Source organism: Ailuropoda melanoleuca, chromosome 13 (genome assembly GCF_002007445.2).
Source record: "Ailuropoda melanoleuca isolate Jingjing chromosome 13, ASM200744v2, whole genome shotgun sequence".
NCBI lineage: Eukaryota > Metazoa > Chordata > Mammalia > Carnivora > Ursidae > Ailuropoda > Ailuropoda melanoleuca.
Window position 1 is genome coordinate 56,571,828 of NC_048230.1, and position 20,250 is coordinate 56,592,077.

At 49.4% G+C, this 20,250-nt stretch overlaps 1 protein-coding gene across 1 annotated transcript; it reads left to right on the forward strand.

The window, feature by feature from the left end:
- The first annotated feature begins 8,977 nt into the window (after positions 1–8,977).
- Positions 8,978–19,345, forward strand: SPATA2 (spermatogenesis associated 2). The gene is made up of 3 exons (XM_034640600.1): positions 8,978–9,137; positions 14,608–15,053; positions 15,984–19,345. Exons 2-3 carry the CDS (start codon positions 14,718–14,720, stop codon positions 17,208–17,210), a joined length of 1,563 nt encoding a protein of 520 aa, XP_034496491.1. The 5' UTR covers positions 8,978–9,137; positions 14,608–14,717; the 3' UTR covers positions 17,211–19,345.
- The last annotated feature ends 905 nt before the right edge of the window (positions 19,346–20,250 follow it).

A 20,250-nucleotide genomic window follows, 5' to 3' on the forward strand; every position in this document is an offset into this window, starting at 1 on the left:
AAACAAATTTCATTAAAAAAAATTTTTTTTAGGCAAACAAATTTTAAAGGAAGATCTATCACTCCTGAGCTACAAATAGAAAATAATTATTTATTTCTAAGAGCACTGTAAAAATACAGTGGAAACAAGACGGCGTTATTAATTCATGCCAGATACTCTTGACACTGAAAAGGGAGATCAGCCATTACTAGAGGTGTTGAAGACAGGCTATTTTCACAAACAAGCCGGCCTAGTGAAAGCAGAAGTGGGACGCTGGTGTCCCTCGGTGAGTCACCAAGCTTCAGAGCTGTGTTCACTTGCCTCCTGGCTATGGGGCCCAACTACCACTCTGTAGAGATGGGGAAGCTGAGGCTTCCTGAGACAGTCTAAACTTCAATCTCACCAGGAGGCCCCCTGACCTGGAGACCAGGTGTTCTGAATGCCAGCTTTCTTCACTTGCTGCTGCACCAAATTGGCTCTTGTGGACAACCCAAGTAACAAAAAGATACTCTTGTTAAAAGGCAGGCTCTGCTAACAATTCCAACCAGGTTTTCTTAACCAGGAAAATCAATGATCAATTAAGCTTCCATCCTGAAAGGCCACAGAGGCCTCACAGCATCGAGTCTACACAGGGCAAATAAATCCTGTTTAACCAGCTTAATTGAATGCAGGAAGATTGTATTTAGCTATCCACGTGGGCAACTTTTCACCAGTAAATAACTTGGCATGTATATGCGGCAGCCCAAGGGGTTTACACTTTACTGTTTCTTTTTCCCCATTCCTATGGCAAGCATTCATGCATCTCATCTCTTCCTAGCCAAATATGCCCTGTCTTCCCTCCAGGGATGGGGTTGCCTTGCAGAGGCAGAGGTGTGCTGTAGGTATTTATAAGACTTTGTGTTAGGGGCGCCTGGGTGGCATAGCGATTAAAGCGTCTGCCTTCGGCTCAGGGCGTGATCCCGGCGTTATGGGATCGAGCCCCATCAGGCTCCTCCACTGTGAGCCTGCTTCTTCCTCTCCCACTCCCCCTGCTTGTGTTCCCTCCCTCTCTCGCTGGCTGTCTCTATCTCTGTCGAATAAAGAAATAAAATCTTTAAAAAAAAAAAAAAAAGACTTTGTGTTAGCCTTCTAGCCGCTGCCAGACCTTGGGGTGGGAGCAGGGGAGCCCCAGACCTGGGCTTCGGATTGACTGCCTCCAGTTTGGTCTCTTGAAATGAACTTACCAGGAACTTATACACTTAGTTACAGAGTCAAAAGGACAGGATTGAAATATTAATAGTGATCTTTTTTGTGTTTATTGGTCTAAGCATTTTACATGAATAAATCCTCATTGTCACCTATGACTTTGGCTCTATTATCCCCACTCCACAGCTATGTAAAGCAGTCTGGCTTTGGCACCCGTGCACTTACAAGTACTTGTGTCTCAGTCACCTGGAAGCCTTGTTAAACCAATTCTGGAAGCCAACCCCCAGAGTTTCTGATGCAGCAGGTCAGTGGGGGTAGGGCCAAGGATTTGCATTTCTAACAGCTTTCTAGGTGAGACTGACGCTGCTGCACCAGGGTCCATACTTTGAGAACCACTAACCCACATTCTCCTCCCCCCCCCAATCAGTGCTGGGCTAGCCTGAATGTGCTCTATTCCTTCCTGTTTTTTCTAGGCGTTCCCAACAAGAATGTCCCCATTATCCTTTCTCAGCTTGCAAATACATAGCCAGTCCTCAGCTCCACACTCAGTACCCAGCCACAATCAACCCAATAACGTGTGTTAAACGAATGAACCTTTCCTTCTCAATGTTAAGGAAACTATTTCCCACAACAATCTCTTCCTTTCCTTTAGCTTTGGTCAGCCTCTCTCAGGCTGCCCACATCATCTAAGATCTGCTGTGAGCCTGGAGTGGGGAATCGGTCCTGCTCAAAGACTTTGAGGACGTGATTTTTACTGCCAACCATAGACTTATTCATCCAGGCAACAAAGAGTCCCTGAGGGCCTCCTGTGTGCCAGGCCCTCAGGAAGGTTGCAAGGAGAAATACCGGGCCTCTCATAGGCAGTGGGGTAGGTGGGTGGTGGCAGATAGTTTTAAAAGTTATTCGATTACATAATGATCCTAAGGAAGATTGCAGGGAGATCTGCCTGCCCTTGTGTGAGGTGATCCAGTCACGCTGTGCCCACACTCCTCATCCACAGGAATTGTGAGATAATCAACATGTGTTGTTTAGGCCAGTAAGTTTATGGTCATTTATTATGCAGCAACAGTCAATACAATCTCCTTAGTGGGCAATTTGCCTGTAATTATCTAAGTTACGAGAGCATATACTCTTTGATTTATGTCTTCTATTTTCAGGACTTTATCCCTTGGGCCTGTGCCATCCAATATTGTGGCTATTTAAATACAAATTTCTTTCTTTTCTTTTATTTATTTGAGAAAGAGAAAGAGCAAGGAAGCATGAGTGGAGGGAAGGGCAGAGGGAAAAGCAGACTCCCTGCTGAGCAAGGAGTCAGACATGGGGCTTGATCCCAGGACCCTGGGACCATGACCCCAGCCAAAGGCAGATGCTTAACTGACTGAGTCACCCAGGCGCCCCATAAATGTAAATAAATTTAAAGACAAAACTAAAGAGTCAGTTCCTCTGTCTCACTAGCCATATTTCCAGAGCCCAGTAGCCGCATGTAGCCACATGTAGATCGATCCCCACATCAGGCTCCTCCGCTGGGAGCCTGCTTCTTCCTCTCCCACTCCCCCTGCTTGTGTTCCTTCTCTCTCTGGCTGTCTCTGTCTCTGTCGAATAAATAAATAAAATCTTAAAAAAAAAAAAGAATAAAAAGGCTTTGTAAAAAAAAAATAGTTTAAAGAACTCCCAGAGAACTCTTCAACCAGATTCCCCAATTTTATCACGTTTGCTTTATTGTTCCATTTCTCTCTCTATATATACACACATACACACACGTATGGCTGGCTTTTATACATATTGTACAGACATATGCTCTTTTTCTCAAAACATTTGAGAATAAGTTGTAGACACGATGTCCCTATACTTCTATCAAAGTGTATTTCCTAAGAATAAAGACATTATTTTACAAAACCATAATACAAATATCAAAAGGAAGGTAACACTGATACACTGTTATCTAATCTGTAGACCCTCTTCATATTTTAACCAATTGTCTCAATAATCTTTATTTAAATAAAAATAAGCGTTGTTGTTGTTGTTGTTGTTGTTGTTGTTGTTGTTAAGTGTACCCTCACCCCAGTTCAAGGTCCCATCTGGGATAGCACATTACTGTTTGATTGTCAAGGTTCTTTAAACTCTGTTAATCTGGAACAGTTCATCAGTCTCACTTTAACTTTTTTTTTTTTTTAAGTAAGCTTTATACCCAACGTGGGTTTTGAACTCACGACCCCAAGATCCAGGGTCATATGCCCCACTGACTGAGACAGCCAAGCACCCCAATCTCCCTTTATCTTTCAAGACCTTAATACTTCGAAGGCATAGTAGGCCACACTTTTTAATCTTTGTTCGTGCGTCCCATTTCACTGATGAGGAACCCAGAGAGGTTACACAGCTTGTCCAAAGTCACACAGCTGGAAAGCCGCAGAACTGGGATCCCAACTCAGGCCTTTTGGCTTCAGTCTACTTTGCCTTCCTGCCTTGGGAAATTGTAGCTACGGAACAAAGACAACCTATTTGTGGTTTTTCCTGGCCTATTCAAGGGAAGGACAAAGATGATTGAGTCTAGCAAACAGTCCTCTGAGACCCAATACTTTCAGGAACTGGAATAGTAAATACTAGGAACTCATAAACTCTTGGTTATTACTCTCAGGAGCAATTTAGAATCACCCACACGAAGTGCTGGCTGAGTGTTCCACATCCACCCCCTTAAGCTCTGTCTCCTTGGAGCTGGGTTGGGCTAGAAGATCTCCCAATAAACAGCCTTAAGTCAGTCGAGTTACCTTTGGATTTGTGGGTGGATCCCGTGGCAGGCGGCAAGACTCTGAAGCGATTGGCAAGTTGGGTTTATATTTAAAGGAAAAGAGGGAAGAAAGCCTTTCTTACTGATCGTGAAGAATCCGGACATGCCAGCTTTCATTTCTAGACATGCTTTCTTTGGGGTTACAGAATTCCTCCAGTCCTGCCTCCGCCAGTGGAGAACAGAATGAATTTTGAGCCTTTTTTTTTTTTTTTTAATTTTGAGCTTTGAGAAGCAGATGGAATTCTTAGCCCTCAGCAAATTCATGTTGCACAGCAATGACCTTAATATGGATAACATTAGTTGCAGGCTTACTCCTTTCCAGGCACTGGAACTTCCCAGGGTGAAGTTCTTTCCATGCATTAATCCCACTTAATGAAAAAGGCTTGAATAATAGATAATGCTTAACGAGTACTTCCTATGTCAAGTGCTTCCACGGACTATCTCATAACCTGTATGGAAGTAGGTACTCTTGTTATGTTTTTCATTTCAAAGATGAAGAAACTGAGGCACAGAGAAGTTAGGTCATTTTGTCCAAAGTCGTACACAAGAAGCAGCAAGGTCAAACCCAGACCTTCTGGTTCCAGAGTCCAGCCTTGTAGGGGGATAAGAGAGATTGAGTGGGTTGTCCAACTCATGGGGCCATAAAATGCAGTACCAGGGATTTGAACCCAGGTGTACTGGCTGCAGAGTCACTTCTGTTCCAATGTGCCATGTTTCTTGGGGACTTACATGCTGATTTCTTATGCACCATACCTTTATCTACCCAGCACCAGACACCTGGCCTGGAGAGCAAGGGCTATAATCACCATCCACCCCGCTCACAGACCTTCACTGGTTCCTAGGTGCTCACAAGGTCAATCCAGACTCTTGGCCTGACTTTCAAGGTCCTCAGAAACTGGGCTGATCTCCCATCACCACATTCTTGGCTCATCTCTCTAACCAGATGAACTACCTGTTGCTTCTCATCTATCCTTAGTGCAGGGGTCAGACCTGGCACCTGGGGCCACATATAGCCCTTGGACGTGTTCCTCTGGCAAACACAGTATTTCACGTTGCTATGTTTAGTATCAGTATGGAATCATGGTTTTTTCCTTCCCCACCCCAAGTATTAGAATTCATTACTGTCATTACTTATTTTGATGTTCATATTGTCCCAGATTTGGCCAATAGGAATCCCTCCAATCTGGCTTTTGTGTCCCTCTGATATGTCCCATCCTTCTTTTGGCATATCCTTACTTTCTGGCTCAATAAGATGGTCCAGGCTTATGTTGTAATTTTCCTCCCCCAACCCTGAGAATCAGTCATTTCTCCAGGAAGCCTTGTTTCTGTTTTGTTTTGTTCTTGTTTTTTTTTTGTTTGTTTGTTTTTTTGTTTTTTTGTTTTTTTTTAGTGGAGAAGCAAGATCTGGGTGCTAGGTGCTTATTATTAGAGGGGTGTCATTTTTTTGTAGGTTCTCTAAGCAGACAGAACTAGGAATATACTTACACATGGTACTTATAATTGAGGAATTTCACTTAAAAATCTGGACTTCCCTCCTCTTTAGAAATCTGAATATCTAATCACGATCAGCAGGGGAATTGGCAATAATCAGCTGAGCACAGTAGAGGTTCAATAATATTAGTGTTCTCACTAAAGTATATATTGAATGCCTACTGTGAGCCAGGTACTATGTTAGATAACATTACTACTAATATCTGGTACTATATATTCTGAGACTGCAGTACTCTAGTACTTAGTTATGCACACCTTATACGCTTGTAGGCAGTGGAGTTTTACTTTCTGGTGCTTGCTTTTGATTGCTTTCTTCCCTCTAGCTGCAAGGAAGCTGGACAACCTCATATGTCCAACTTACTCAAAGCCCAGCTCAAATGCCCCCTCCTCCTTGGGGCTGCCCCCAGTCTGCCCTATTGGCGGTCACTTCTCCATTCTATAGGCTCTATACCCTTCACCTAACATTTACCACCTTCTATCCTGAATTATAGGTTTTTAGTTCATCTACTGTTATTAATATTCTCTTTCTGATAGAAGACTATACACTCCTTGAGGGCAGGGGCTGTGTCCATCTTGCTCATAGTATGTCCCTTAAATATTCATATCAAACCTGGCATTCAGTGACAATTTCCATCAGAAACAAATACTGTTGAGCCTCCTATTTCACGTGGAGTAGTGTATATATGGCAGATAGTGCTGATACAATTGTGAGCAAAACAGAAACAGTTATGAGCTCACAGAGCTTATTGACTGTTGGGGAAAGATATTAATAAAAATTACATAATATGTATTTACAGATGATTTGAAAAACAAATGATCTATAATTGCACTATTGTCCTCTGCTGCCTTTATACATATACATATACCTTTAGAAAATATATAGTATTGGTTGTTTTGTTTTCCGCTTCAGGGGATGTCTTTCTTTTTTCATTTCACAATATGTCTTATAGAGTTAAATAGGTTTACATCATCTTTTTTAAAGTGACATGTAGGAGTCATGAGTAAGGATACTTCATTTCCCTATTGTTGGACATTAGAATGTTTTCGGTTTTTGCTTTTGCATTACAAACGAGGGTGCAACAGGTTTCTCTGTGTACTCATGCTTGTTTATCTGGTAGAGTCCAAGAAATCAAATTGCTGGGTTATAGGGTTGCCTTTCTTTTTCATTTTTTGCTCTAAACACATTTGTATCCTTGGAATTCATGTATTATTTTTGTGATAAAAAGTAAAAAATAGAAAGAAGTAGGTAGAATTTTTGTGTTGTTGGTTCTTAAGAAGTAGAGGTGCCTAATCATTGTCACATGACTGTTATATAATCTGCTAATCATTATGTAATGAAATCTGAAAAGGATGCTTCTATAATTCCACACCACCAAGCAGAGAAATCTCAGGCCCTCGACCCCATCTAAAAGATGAGAAACATGGTTCTCTACAGAGACTTTGGGCCCTCTCTGATATAAAACGTTACTGCATCTTAATGACCAGGGTTTCAAAAACTCCCTAAAAATCAATTTCCCTTTTGGGTGCCACAGAACCACAGAGTTGTAAGGGGCTCCTTAACAGCCTCATGCAGTCTTTTAACAGTTTCCAAAGGACAATTTTGAGTCGTTGCAAAGGCAGAGAGTTCTGTGCGACAGTATTTCTTAGCTGAAATTCCTATAAACACCATCAATCTGCAGAGGATTAAGAGAGGAGTTTAAACCTGAGCCGATAAAGGATGAAGCAAAGACCTTGAGTGATGCTCAGATAGCAACAGATACAGTCATCACTGCTGTTTGAATAGCACGTTGCTGGTTCTCCAAATGCTTCCCTGTGTATTATGTCACTGACTCCTCGGAGGCAAGACCTGCTGGCTGTAGCTGGGGACACTAAGGCTGAGAGGGAATCGTGCACTCAAGGAACATCTGTTGGACACATCCTGATCGGACATGTGCAGAGCTCAGGGGAAACACAGGTGAGAGAGATGAGTAAGGAGTTCCAGGTCTTGGGGGGGGGTGTCAGGCTTAAAATGAATGAATGAATGAATATATATGAATATATTCATAAATATATATATGCACACACACATATATGCATATATACTTCTATATATACTTCTATGTAAAGAGAAAAGAAGTGAGGGGAAGAACAATTACACTGAGGGAACAGCATATAGAGGCACAGAGGCCAGAAGGGTAGGAGAGCATGTTGGAGGAAGAGAACATGGCATGGAGTGGGCTCTGAGTTGTTTGCTTGTTTGTTTAATTAAGAGCTTATTTAGAAAGAGGGAGTACGCAAGAGTTGGGCAGAGGGAGAGGGAGAGAGAGAATCCCAAACAGACTCATGTGGGGCTCCACCTCACGACTCTGAGATCAGGACCTGAGGTGAAATCAAGAGTCCTGCACTTAACTGACTGAACCATCCAGATGTCCTACTCTGAGTCCTCAATAAATGTCTAGGGTAAGTTAAAGCGAGGGGGAGAGGTAGAGAGAGAGAGAGAGGATGGTGATCCAATTGCAAATATGTTGGCCAAAGTCTTGGTATGTACTAGGCACTTTGCAATCAGTAAGGATTCAGTGAGTGGTGAACCACAAAAGCTGAGTCGACAGTGAGCTCACACTTTGGTGGGAGTATAGACAAATCCATGAAGTGAAGTGACAAGCCACCATGATTGATGCCAGCGTAGACCAGGCAGGTACTCCAGATGTCGGGTGAAAAGTCACAAAGCAAGGAGGCAATACTTTGCCTTGGTCTTCCTCAACGCTGGCTTCCACCTGGGGATGTTGAGGGCAGAGGTCGTTTCCTTTGACTTAACCAGGTTTTAAAAACAAAACTTATTTAAATCTTTACTATATGCCTGTTATTGTAATAAGCATTTTCCATGTATTAACTCACTTAATTCTCACATGGATCCCACCTGGCAGTATTATTAGTACTCCATTTTACAAATGAAAAAGCTGAGGCTCAGAGAGGTTAGGTAACTTGCCCGAGGTCACACAGCTAGTAAGGGGCAAAGGCAAAGCTGCGAGCCCCGTTCTTAAAGATAGCCAGTAACATCAAAAGTCCTCTCAAGGCTAGATTCCATCTCGCATGATGCTGGGGATCTCACTTGCTCTTTTAAGCCTCGGTATTTGCGTCTGTAAAATGGGGCGGGGGCGAGGGCTCGAACCGTTAGCGCCTCCTCAGGGGGAGCTGGGAGAGCCGCTCGCGGATCATCTGGACAAGGGACAAGTCCGGGAGGCGGAGGCCGGGGATCACTCAGTCTGCGCTCACAGTCCCAGCCTCCACTTCCCGGCTCCAGACCGGTTCCCATGACAACCCGGCCAGCCACCATCCTGGGGCTGGCAAGCGTCACGTCCGGCCCGTTTGTTTCCGGGTCTAGCCCCAGTCTCGGCGGCGGCTGCCCTCCAAGGCCCAGAGCCGGATTCCACGACTCCCCTGCTCATTCTTCCGCCTCCCGTCTCTTCCTCCGCCGCCCACGACCAACGGCCTCTCCCCGGCCCAACGCGCAGCCGCGGCCCAGCCTCTCTTTGGGCCCGCCTCCGAAGGACGTCACTTCCTGGCCGAGTGTTTCCGGGTCGCCGCTTGTCCCGGGGTACTGGCCTCGGTCTCCTGCAGCCGGCCGGAGCGACGAGAGCCCAGCCGGGCCCGGCTCCGGCGGCGGCCGCGGCTCCTTCTGGATTCCCTCGGCCGGGGCCTCCTCGGCGGCAGTGCCGGGGTGAGTGCGGGGCGGCCGCGAGCGGAAACGGCGTCCGGCGCTTCCCAGGGCAGAGGGGGCGCCCGACTCGGCGGGGTTTGGCCGACCCGGGAGTGGGATCCCCTCGCAGCCGGCGGGGGCTACGGGCGGCCCCGCCTTTTCGGTCTCCCGGGAGCCCAGCTTGTTCTCAGAATCCCCACTCCCCCGAGGGCTACCTCGCAAACTCCTGGGACCGGCCATGGGTGGCTCAGGGCAGCTCAGGAGGAACACCCCCTCTTCGGCGACTAACCAAGCAGGAGGCCACCCCGACTCCACCGTGAGGCAGTTACCGCGCAGTGGTCCCCAGCCCAGTCTCTGGCAGCAGAGCTGGGTTTGTACTCACTGTGTGACCTTGGACAAGTCATTTCATCTTCTGAGCCTCATTTTCCTAATTAGTTAAATGGGAGTGAACGTGCCTGCTAGGGCCGTGGTGGGGATGAAATGAGATGATGCTTGTGAAGCACGGTCTCTGGCATACAGCAGGCGTCCAATAAATGATAGCTGCTGTTAATTCTTTCACAAACCTGGAAAGGGCCAGAGTTTGGGACTGGGGTGTTTTTCACAACTGATATGGCCCTCAGAGGCTGTAGGAATGACCAGATTGGGAATAGCAGCCGCCAGCTTCTGTCCCAGCGGGGAGGAGAAACTGCTTCCTTCAGAGCCCCTCTGAGAGGCAGCTGCCAGTAAGGAAGCCCGTTTTCAGCACCACCGAGGTTATTTTCAAAGGTTTGCAAGTCCTGTCTCTGAATTTCTCTGGAATCTGATTGGGGTCTGGGGACCCTCTGGTGTGTCACAGCCAGTGCAAGGTGCCTTGGATGTGTCTTCGGAACCTCGGGTTTGGAATGAGTGCAAAGGAGTGGTGGGTTTGGAGGTGGAGGGGATTGAACTGCTTGCTCTCCTCTTGCTGCTGTTTGGAGGCTGAGGGAACTCTGAGCTGGCTGAAGCTAGACCAGAGATCTGTAAACCTGTGGACTGGGGCAGTGCTGGGACCAAAATAGCTTCTGCCTGTGCAGGGAGGGGGCGCCTTCAAATGCTGCTTGGGGAGCGTTTCTGCTTGAATGGGCCAGCTGAGGTAAAGCCAAGCTCATGCTTTGCTACCCCCAAATCATTTCAGTTCCCTTCAGGGGGTTTTAAACAGATACGGCTTTCCTTTGAGATGCTTAAAAAATAATCTTTAGAAAGATAATAATCCTTAAAAAGCCACCACCTGCCTGACTATATATGTAATATTTCCCTCTTCATTGACTTGTTTTTTGAAGGGAGTCCAGATTGTGGGTGCAGGAAGTGCTGACCGGGCCTGTTGGCTCTGGGCACCCACCTGACGCTGTTAGGGATGTCCACAGTGCCATTTTCCCCCCACCAGACTGGCACGTCATGGTGTTCCAATCCTTGGGTTGCTTGGAGAAATTAATGGCTTCTGTCATTGCGCTGTCTAGTCTCCTTTAACCACGCTGTTTTTGCAGAGAGCGTGTTTTTTGTTGTTCTTGCAGAGTGCTGGGAATAAATTGCTGGCTCTATGCTCAGAAAAGACACCAGCTATGACCAGCTACAATGCAGCCTGTATTCTCAGAAAATGTATTCAGGAGGGATGATGTCAGCTGCCTCACCACTGGCCGGTCTCTGGCCAGCCTCTTCCCTTGGCCCTTGAGCTTACATCATAAAGAGATCTGTGGCTCTTCCAGCCCTGTTCTGTGTGGGAAGATGTGAATTTTGCTACTATAGGAATTTTTAGAACTCAACTCTGCTCGCCCTGCCATAGGGTGCTCTAACTTAGCCAAGCCCTTTCAAGTAGAACTGTCCAGCAGACGCCTCAGGACAGCTTTGCCTAGAAGCAGAACAGCTCAGAGCTTGAGTCAGGGTTTTGCCTCGGACCTAGGTTCAGACCTCAGATCCACTTCTTCCTGCCCTGTAACTCAGGACAAGTGATTTGGCTGTGAGAAACCTCAGTTTCCTCTTTAACCTTGGGGCTGTCCTGTGGGTTTCATTGATTTTCATCAAGCCCTTAGCAGAGGGCCCTCATGTATGAATTCCTTGGTGAATGGGAGATTGTAGCAATAAATGAGTGAGATAAATGGGGGGAAAAAAACCCCAGGCCTCAGGGCCTGCCAACCCAAGTTCAGATTCCAGCTCTGACCCTTGGAAGTTCCACTGGGCAGGTGGTTTCATGGCTGAACCTTGGTTTCCTTCTGGTGTTGTCATGAAGATTAAATGGGGTGATGCATTTAAAGCAGAATGCCCTGTGCTTAGTGTGTAATAGGACCTCAGTGATTATTTGTTCCCTTCTCTCTTTCCTTAACTATTTCTTAGCATTCATTTCCTTTTACCCTTTTCCTCACCTGTCTATGTTGGCTCAAGATTCGTCATAGATTCGTTTCCTCTCCTTGACTTTAGGATTTGGAACACCAGTTGGGCTGTTCGGATCCCTTTTCCTTGTTTGTTGTGTGCCAGCAACAAACGGGTGTGGACTGTGGTGTGATTACAGAGCAGCAGACATGGAGCTTGAGGGTGGCTGACTTTATTAAAAAGAAAAAAAATCAGCTTTTATAGGCCCAAAGCTGACTTCCTTGGAGAAAAATCAAGGCAGTATTTAGGAGGCTTGATATCCTTCTGTTTAAATTCTTCTCAGATGTACCAAAAAATAGTCCCTGGCACCAGAAGCAAGATGAAAGTTTCTCTTAGATGAATAAAAAATGGTAAATACATATGGGTTTTTATTAGCAAGGACAGTGATGTCTTCTCTCGGGTTGCAGTACATACTTTGATAATAAGCTCTTTCAACTAGAATTGAGGGCAGGGCTGTGGCTTCCCAACTGCTGCCCCTTACACCCACCCCATATCCCTCCACTGCACCCATCCTAGGGCCTGGCACGAGATAGGTGCTGCATAAATGCTTGTTGAACTCAGGAATCATGGGGTATGGGGAGGAACACAGGTGCCACAGAAGGTCAGGCTTGGAATCTTGGCTTCACTAACCCTGGCTGCTTACAGCCTGTCATGTCATGGAGCCTCTGTTCCTTCTCTCTCCAGCTGATCTCTCAGGATTCTTGGGAGAGCTCAATGAGAAACTGAAAGAGTGGCATCATGAATGCATCATTCATTTCACCTGTTTTATCGAACACCTACCATGCGCCAGGCTGTGTGTTAGGCACCATGGTGAACAAAACAGATGTGGTCCTTGCCTTTGTGGAGCTTACTGGGTAATGGGTAGTACAAAGAGAAGAAGTTAGTAAATGAATAAATAAAGTTGATAATTTCAGATGTCGATTATCCCAGGATAATGGAATAATGAGGGACTGGGAAGGGGGGAGTTACTCTGCTGGGGTTGCTAGCGAGGCCTCTGAGGGGTGACATTTGAGCTAAGGCCTGAATAATGAGAGTGAGCCAGCTATGGGAAGGATCAGAGGAAGAACACGCAAAAGGAACAACATGGGCAAAGGTCCTGAGACAGAAATGAACTTGGTGTATTTGAGGAACAGACAGAAAGGTCCCTGTGGTTCAAACTTAGAGGGAAAGGGAAGATGGCTATGAGAGGGGAGCAGGAGTAGACCACGTGAAGCCTTTGACCTTGGTCAGGAGGTAGAATTTTATTCTAATGGACTTAGGTTTGCCTCCTGTGCTCTTCTAGCGTGTTTGTTCCCGAAGCATTGGGCTCCCTTGGCAGGGCAGTGGATGGGAGAAGGTGGCCTCTCTGTCCCCACTTCTTCCACACATCTCACCCCTCACCTCATAGTTCAGATCCTCAGGAGTCTTCCCAAAGCAGAAGCCAGGCGAGTGGCTCGGGACATGGCTGATTTTATTGACCTCATGATTGCCGCCGGGTTCGTAGGTCGTTGGCACTTCCTGAGCTGAGGTCGCCGAAGGCCTGCAGGGGCTGTCCCGTCCCCGCAGCTTCCTTCTCAGTCCCGGGCCGTCTCCGCAGCCGGCGAGAGCCTCCTTCACCCAGGTGCTTATGAAGCACATATGCCGCCTCTGGCTCTGCGCCTGGGTTGCCTCAGCGAGGACTTTAGTCAGCATCCCTGCGCCCGTGGAGCTTGTGGTCAGAGTGCGCGAGGGCGAGGATGCGCATGGCCCCCCGGGCGGACGTGTTTGCCCGCTCTGATCCTCCCTTCTTGAGAATGCCTGGCATCGTGGCAGGGGTGTGGTAGCCTCAGAGAGCAGGGATAGCCGCCCGTGTGTGCCAAGGGCTTATTTCACGCCCGTCCTCTGTGAAGAGCTTTATATACTATGGCACATAATCCTTCCACCAATTCTGGACTGTAGCTACTATTATCAACCCCCGTTTTTAGATGAGAAGGCGGGTCCACAGAGAATGAGTAATTTACCCAAGAGCCCAGAGAAGCGGACCCGAGATTCACGCCCAGGCAATCTGGCTTTGGGATCTGTTTGTAACGCCTTGCTGCGCCGCCTCCCCGGCCCTGGCAGTACCCTCGGTGAATCCAGATGGGCTCCCGGCGCTGTGGCACCAACGCCATTGCTTGTTCTGTGGCCAAGCGGACGGCAGGAGTGTACAAATTTGGTGTACCCCTGAATGTTCTGTCCTCTCCCAGTGGGACTGTAAACCTCTGTTAAGGTGGAGGGGAACGCAGGCTGTCAAAGGCAGGTAGAACATTCTCCAGGGTCGGCAGCCAGCGTGGTATGGTCACGTGCCTCTCCCCCTTGCTTGGAACTCTTCAGGGGCTTCACGTGCCTCTCTGAATACACTGTGCCGTTGGGGCACGGGGTGCTGCCCTGATGGTGCTTGCAGCTTCGTCTCTGGTCCCTGCCTTCCCTTCCCCTCGCTGCCTCAGCCACACTGGCCTTTCTGTTCGTAGGCCAAGCTCCTTCCTGCCTCAGGAAAGCAGGGTGTGGTGGTGAAGGGCGTAGACTTTGGAGCGGGGCTGCCTCGGCTCTCCGCTCTGCCTCTTCGTGGTTCTGTAACTTTGGGCACTTTCTTAACATTTCTGTGTCTTAGTTTTTACATCTGCAAGATGGGGATCCTATCTCCTAGGGTTAAGAAGACGAAATGCGTTAGCGTGCAGAAGTGCTTGGCGCGTAGTAAGCGTTGGTAGCGTTAGCTCGGGGCCTTCCTCCCTGGCGACACCTCTGCTGTTACATTCTCCGCCCACCTCTTTGCTCGGCAAACTCCTCATTCTTCAAGTCTAACCACCAGTGCGGGGGGGGGGGGCTACTTTTATTTGAAACTCCCCTCCTCCCCACAAAACCAGGTTAGGTGCTCCTAATCATATCTTCCCTGATGGGTTCAGCAAAGTCAGGGACCTGTTTGTCTTGTTTCCACGACAACTTTGCACACAGTCCGTGTTCAGTAACTGTGTTGAATGAATGAGCAGAAAGGGGCCAAGGGCTGGTGACGCCCGGCGTAGCTCAGGCCAGTTCTGTCTTTTGTCTCAGCAGCCACGCACTGGGATGTAGACCATTTCAAGCAATGACATGCTTCTTGTTCTTCCCCTTCCAGAACACGCCCCCAGTGCAGGTGGGCAACATGTCAGTGCTCTTAGCAATGTCCCTGCCTCGAACCCAGAAACCATGGAGGAGATAAGGTAGCCCCCCAGGTCCCTGGATCCGATGGGGAAGCCCAGTTCAATGGATACAAAATATAAGGATGACTTATTTCGGAAGTACGTGCAGTTCCATGAGGGCAGAGTGGACACCACCCCCAGCAAGCAGCGGCCTGGCAATGATGAGTACCTTCGGGTGGCAGCCTCGACCCTGCTCAGCCTCCACAAGGTGGATCCCTTTTATCGATTCCGGCTGATCCAGTTCTATGAGGTGGTGGAGAGCTCCCTGCGCTCGCTGAGTTCCTCCAGCCTGCGGGCTTTGCACTGCGCCTTCAGCGTGCTGGAAACGGTGGGCATCAACCTCTTCCTCTACCCGTGGAAGAAGGAATTCAGAAGCATCAAGGTAAGGTCTAGGGAAGGGCATTCTGCACTGGTCTCCCTTCCTCCCCTCCCAGTCTGACCTGAGAGGGCTTGTGCCGATTACATGCCTCCTCTGCCCGCAGACCCTCCCATCTTCCCCATTGCCTTCGATGTAGCAACTAGAAGTCCCCCCCGTGGCTCCCTGCCTTGCTCTCTGACCATTGTTATCTCTTTACTGGGTCCCTGCCCCTGGCAGCTCCCGCCTGAAGCTGTGAGGTTGGAAAGGTAGGCAGCAGCCTGGTGGTGCAGGGCCTTGAAGCCCAGGGCAAAGGGCTTGAATGTACCCTAAGTAGGCTGGGAAGCAAGGCAGGCCGGGATCAGGTTTCCATTCGCAAAGCATTTTTCTGACTGTTGTATGAGAGATAGACTAGCGGGGCAGCGAGAACAGTTAGGAGGCTGCCACGGATGTTGGGGTACTCTGAGAGCTGGTTTGGACTAAGTAGTAACAGACAGGAGGGTGGAGGATGGATTTAAGAGAAAGAGAACTCTGAATCATTCGGAAGGCAGTGATGGCTCGGGAGAGTTTCCACAAAGCCAGACTGTTATTCTTCAGAACTTCGCAGAGATGCCAGAAAGGAATATTCTCCTTGCTCACGGGGCACTCTGCCTCTACTCCGATCCCTTCTCTTCATCCACGTTTGCCCTGTTTCCTCTTCATATGGAGCAGGCCGCTGAGCCCCACATGGGAAGCTGGTGGCCGTGTGCCCTCTGCTCGAGGCGGGAGTGCCGGCGCCTTCCCTCCCGCCGTGTGCCGCGCTGGCCCCGGCCTGCCGCAGTGACGGGCTGCTGACACCCTGCCTCCCGCTGCTCCCCGCGCTCCCGTTCTGCCTTGGGGGTGCGGCGCTCTGAAGCCGGCTCCGCGTGTGTCTCAGCAAATTGCGCCTCTCTTTTTCTGTCCCCTTCCTTCTCCTAGACCTACACGGGCCCCTTCGTTTATTATGTCAAGTCGTCGTTACTGGAAGAGGACGTCCAAGCCATCCTGCATTACATGGGCTACGTGCCGGAATTAGGGACCGCGTACAAACTCAAGGAGCTCGTGGAGACCCTCCAGGTGAAGATGGTTTCCTTCGAGCTGTTTCTGGCCAAGGTGGAGTGTGAGCAGATGCTGGAAATCCACTCCCAAGTCAAGGACAAGGGCTACTCCGAGCTGGACGTGGTGAACGAGCGCAAGAGCAGCGCAGAGGATGTGCGTGGCTGCTCGGAGGCCCTGCGGCGGCGGGCTGAGGGCCGGGAGCACCTGACGGCCTCCATGGCCCGCGTGGCGCTCCAGAAGTCAGCCAGCGAGCGGGCGGCCAAGGACTACTACAAGCCTCGGGTGACCAAGCCCTCGAGGTCGGTAGACGCCTATGACAGCTACTGGGAGAGCCGGAAGCCACCCCTGAAGGCCTCATTGAGCCTGCGGAAGGAGCCCGTGGCACCAGACCTGGGGGACGACCTCAAGGATGAGATCATCCGCCCGTCCGCCTCGCTCCTGACCATGTCCAGCTCCCCCCACGGAAGCCCGGATGACCTGCCATCCCCTTCCCCCAACAACGGCCTCGGCCTGTTGCGTGGCACATACTTCTCTGCTCAGGACGACGTGGATCTGTACACAGACTCGGAGCCTAGGGCCGCATACCGGAGGCAGGACGCCCTGCAGCCGGATGTGTGGCTGGTCCGAAATGATGCCCACCCCCTCTACCACAAGCGCTCACCCCCCGCCAAAGAGTCCTCCCTGTCCAAGTGCCAAAACTGCGGGCTGTCCTGCAGCTCCTCCCTCTGCCAGCGCTGCGACAGCCTGCTCGCCTGTCCCCCAGCCTCCAAGCCGGGCGCCTTCCCTGGCAAGGCCTCTGCCCACGACAGCCTGGCCCACGGGTCGTCTCTGCGGGAGAAGTACGCGGGCCAGACACAGGGCCTGGAGCGGCTGCCGCACCTCCACCCGAAATCCAAGCCCTCCACCACAGCCACCTCCCGCTGTGGCTTCTGTAACCGCCCGGGTGCCACCAACACCTGCACCCAGTGTTCAAAAGTCTCCTGCGACGGCTGTCTCAGCGCCTACCATTACGACCCCTGCTGCAAAAAGAATGAGCTGCACAAGTTCATGCCCAACAACCAGCTGAACCACAAGTCCACCCAGCTCTCCCATCTCGTGTATCGATAGACTGGACCTGGCACCCCTGCTCCAAGGGCTACACCACTGACTTTCTGGCTCTCCCTGCGGGGAAGAAGTGTTAACGTGTCAATCTCAGAAGCAGAGCCTGCATTTGACCATGTAGGTGTCAGGGGATATGGGCTTGTCTGCACTATGTGGGAGTTCACTTGGTGGCCCAGATATTTCAACCGATGGCTGCTTTGTCGCCTGACAAGGGAGAGGGTGGCACTTCCGTTCAGATTGATTCATTTTTGCTTATCTCTCCACACTCCCTGTTCATTGTTCGTTTTGTTTTTGAAGAGGATTTTAATCTCCGAGACCCTTGTCACACCCACCCCTCCCGCTGCAAAGCCAACTTGGACTGGGAAGGGCCCTCCAGGTCACCTCCAAATGCCCACCTGGAGCGCCGAGCTAGAGGCCTGTTGGCTTGTGAAATGAGCCCTCCTGCCACACCGGGCCTCTTCCCGTGGCTCATCCTTTGGCCGCCCTGTTCCCAAACGCAAGGATCCCCGCCGGGACTCCCCCACCCTGCTGACTTCCGCCCGTCTAAGTCTCAAGCGTGGACGGAGTCCAGTCATCCCTGAATGGCATCCTGTTGCCACCACAGCTCGGTTCGGCCTGTGGTGTTCGTGCACTTTGCTCCAGCGCATCCAAGTGTGGGCCTTCCGTGGCAGGATGGACTGTCCCCCTTTCTTTTGTTTGCACATGCCCTTCTTACTGTACTGTAAATAGATATTTTTGAGATTTATTTTTAAATAAATATTCAACTTGTCGTGTGTTTCAAAGTGGTTAAAACATGAATTATGTAGCTATTTATACAAACGGCCTGGGTTCTCTAGTCTTCCAAGGGAGGGTCTCATGCCCTCCCGTGTTGTATCCTACACACACCACAGCCCGAGGGTAGAGCGGAGAGTGTGGGGGCAGAGGAGGAATGGACGATGTCCCGGAGTCGGTGGAGCGCCACTGTCTTCCCTGTAATAAATCTCTATATACCTACCTCCAGCGTACACTTAGGGGCTAGTGCGGGCCGGGGGTCTGCGCCTGCGCACCGCGGGAACCTCGTGACCTTCAGGAGCCTCGCTCTGCAGATTGACAGGCTGGTCTTTACCACCCGCTGCGTGTGAACCTCGCACTCCAAACGTCTTGAGTCTTGTTTCAGAAGGAAAATCCTATGGGATTCCCCCCACCCCTCCATCTCAGCCCTTTGCGCCTGTTTCCAGGACTCCTCTGCAACATCCGTGATCTTTTTTGCACTAAAAGTGGGCCCAAGTCAGCGTGTGCCCAGCAGACGGACGTCTCCTGATATACTCAGCTGAGCCTCAGTGCTTCCAAACCCGAAGGCTCCTAAACTCCGAATGACTGACCCCTGGGTTTTCCTTTTGGGGTGCAGAGCAGGAGTGGGGCAAGAATTGGAAACTAAAACCGCTTCCTTGTGAACTATTATATTTTAGCCATAAGTGTTTGTGCTGTACAGAATATTATAGGAATTTACATGCAGTGGGTTTTCTGGTAGTAGAAGGAGGTATTCAGCTCTTGAACAAATTTAAATCTGGCTGAATCCTGAGGCCACTGTGAATTTGCTGATGTTCTTCCAACTCAGTGGAGTGATTTTAAGGTTTTCCAAATCTTCTGTGGCTCCTTTTTACAGATCTGGTAGAGCACATGTAAGTACTCAATGTGTGTATACAGCTGAATTTCAACCACCTTTATTACTAAGAGCAGCCCATCCTGGGGTCGTCATCTTTGGTGTTCTTCCTTTCCACGTTTCACAAGTGTCAATGCCCCTTTTACTCCTGGGAGCGCTAGTTTGCTAGTTTTCCATTCCCAGTTCGCTCCAGCACTACATGAACGTCACCAACCGTGATGCCAGGTCACTTGTGCGGTGGGCAGAAGCAGGAGTGCCCACCTTGTCCTGGGAGAGAAGCTCTGGCACATGTGCCATCACGGAGATACTGTTCACAGACTGGAACAGAAGACGCTCTGACCCTGTCCTTGGTGTGTACCTTACTGTATGAGGTTGCTGTGATTGAGCTGGATAAATATATGCTAATTTAAAAAGGCACATGTTTTGCATTTGATTTCTACCAAGAGTTGAAATGTTGAGAGATGATTTAAAAAGTAATAAAGTGTCTTCCATTATTAAACCAAGTGTTTGGGGTTTTATCTCCCTCCCTCCTTGCTTCTTTTGAAGTTTGGGTTGCTTGGAATTTTTTGTTTGGTTGTTTTGCCCAAACCGCATTCTTCAATGACAGGACTCACATTTTCTCCACAAGACTGAGACGTGACAACAGCCGGCATTCGGCCTGCGAGAGCTCGTACCGTGAGCCGGGTCATGCTGAGACTTTACGTGCAGGATTCTGTGTGACAGTGTCAGCCCTCCAGTAAGCTAGTAGTGTTACAATCCCCATCTTACAGATGGGGAAGCTGAGGTGTGCGAAGTTCACCACGGCTCTCAGGACTGGGGCTACAAACGCCCGGAGAAATGGCTGTTGGTGGTGATCGGCAGGTCTCATTAAATAACACTGGAGGACATAATGACAAAAATGAATTACATCTTTAATTCTTTCGATCTATTTAAATGCCTTAAGGAGGAAGTCCGTGCAGAAGCGCTAGTTTGTGTTGACCAAAGAGGAGGCAGGCGTTGGGCACGGAGCCTCAGCGGGATCTCAGCCAGGTGTTCAGTTGCCTTCTGTCGGGAGCAGGCCATACTGCTTCCCATCTATAGCAGTCATAGAGCCCTTCACAAGTCAATTTAAGTGTTTTTGAAAAGGAAGGTTGACTTGAAAGCGAGATGTATGGCAAAAATCTTGAGGGTGGTCTCAGAGCAGCTGTGGTTTGGGACATCCGGGCCCTCGGTAGCAGCAGAGTCTCTGCAGGACGGTCACCACTGTGGGTTGGCCCCTACAAGGCACCTCAGCTGTCAGGGAGACAAGAAGCAGGTTTCTCGATTTCATGCATTGGCGAACAAATCATCCAGGCCCAGGGCCAGACCAAGGCCCAAGTGAGTGCGGGCTTTCGTTTTAGCTACAGCGTAGGAAATGGCGCTGCT

What these genes read in the sequence shown, in the direction of transcription:
- SPATA2 (XM_034640600.1), top strand. Translation starts at nt 14,718, where the DNA reads ATGGGGAAGCCCAGTTCAATGGATACAAAATATAAGGATGACTTATTT. An exon ending in AGGAATTCAGAAGCATCAAG is followed by an intron (nt 15,054 to 15,983) that starts GTAAGGTCTAGG and finishes TCCTTCTCCTAG; the next exon opens with ACCTACACGGGCCCCTTCGT.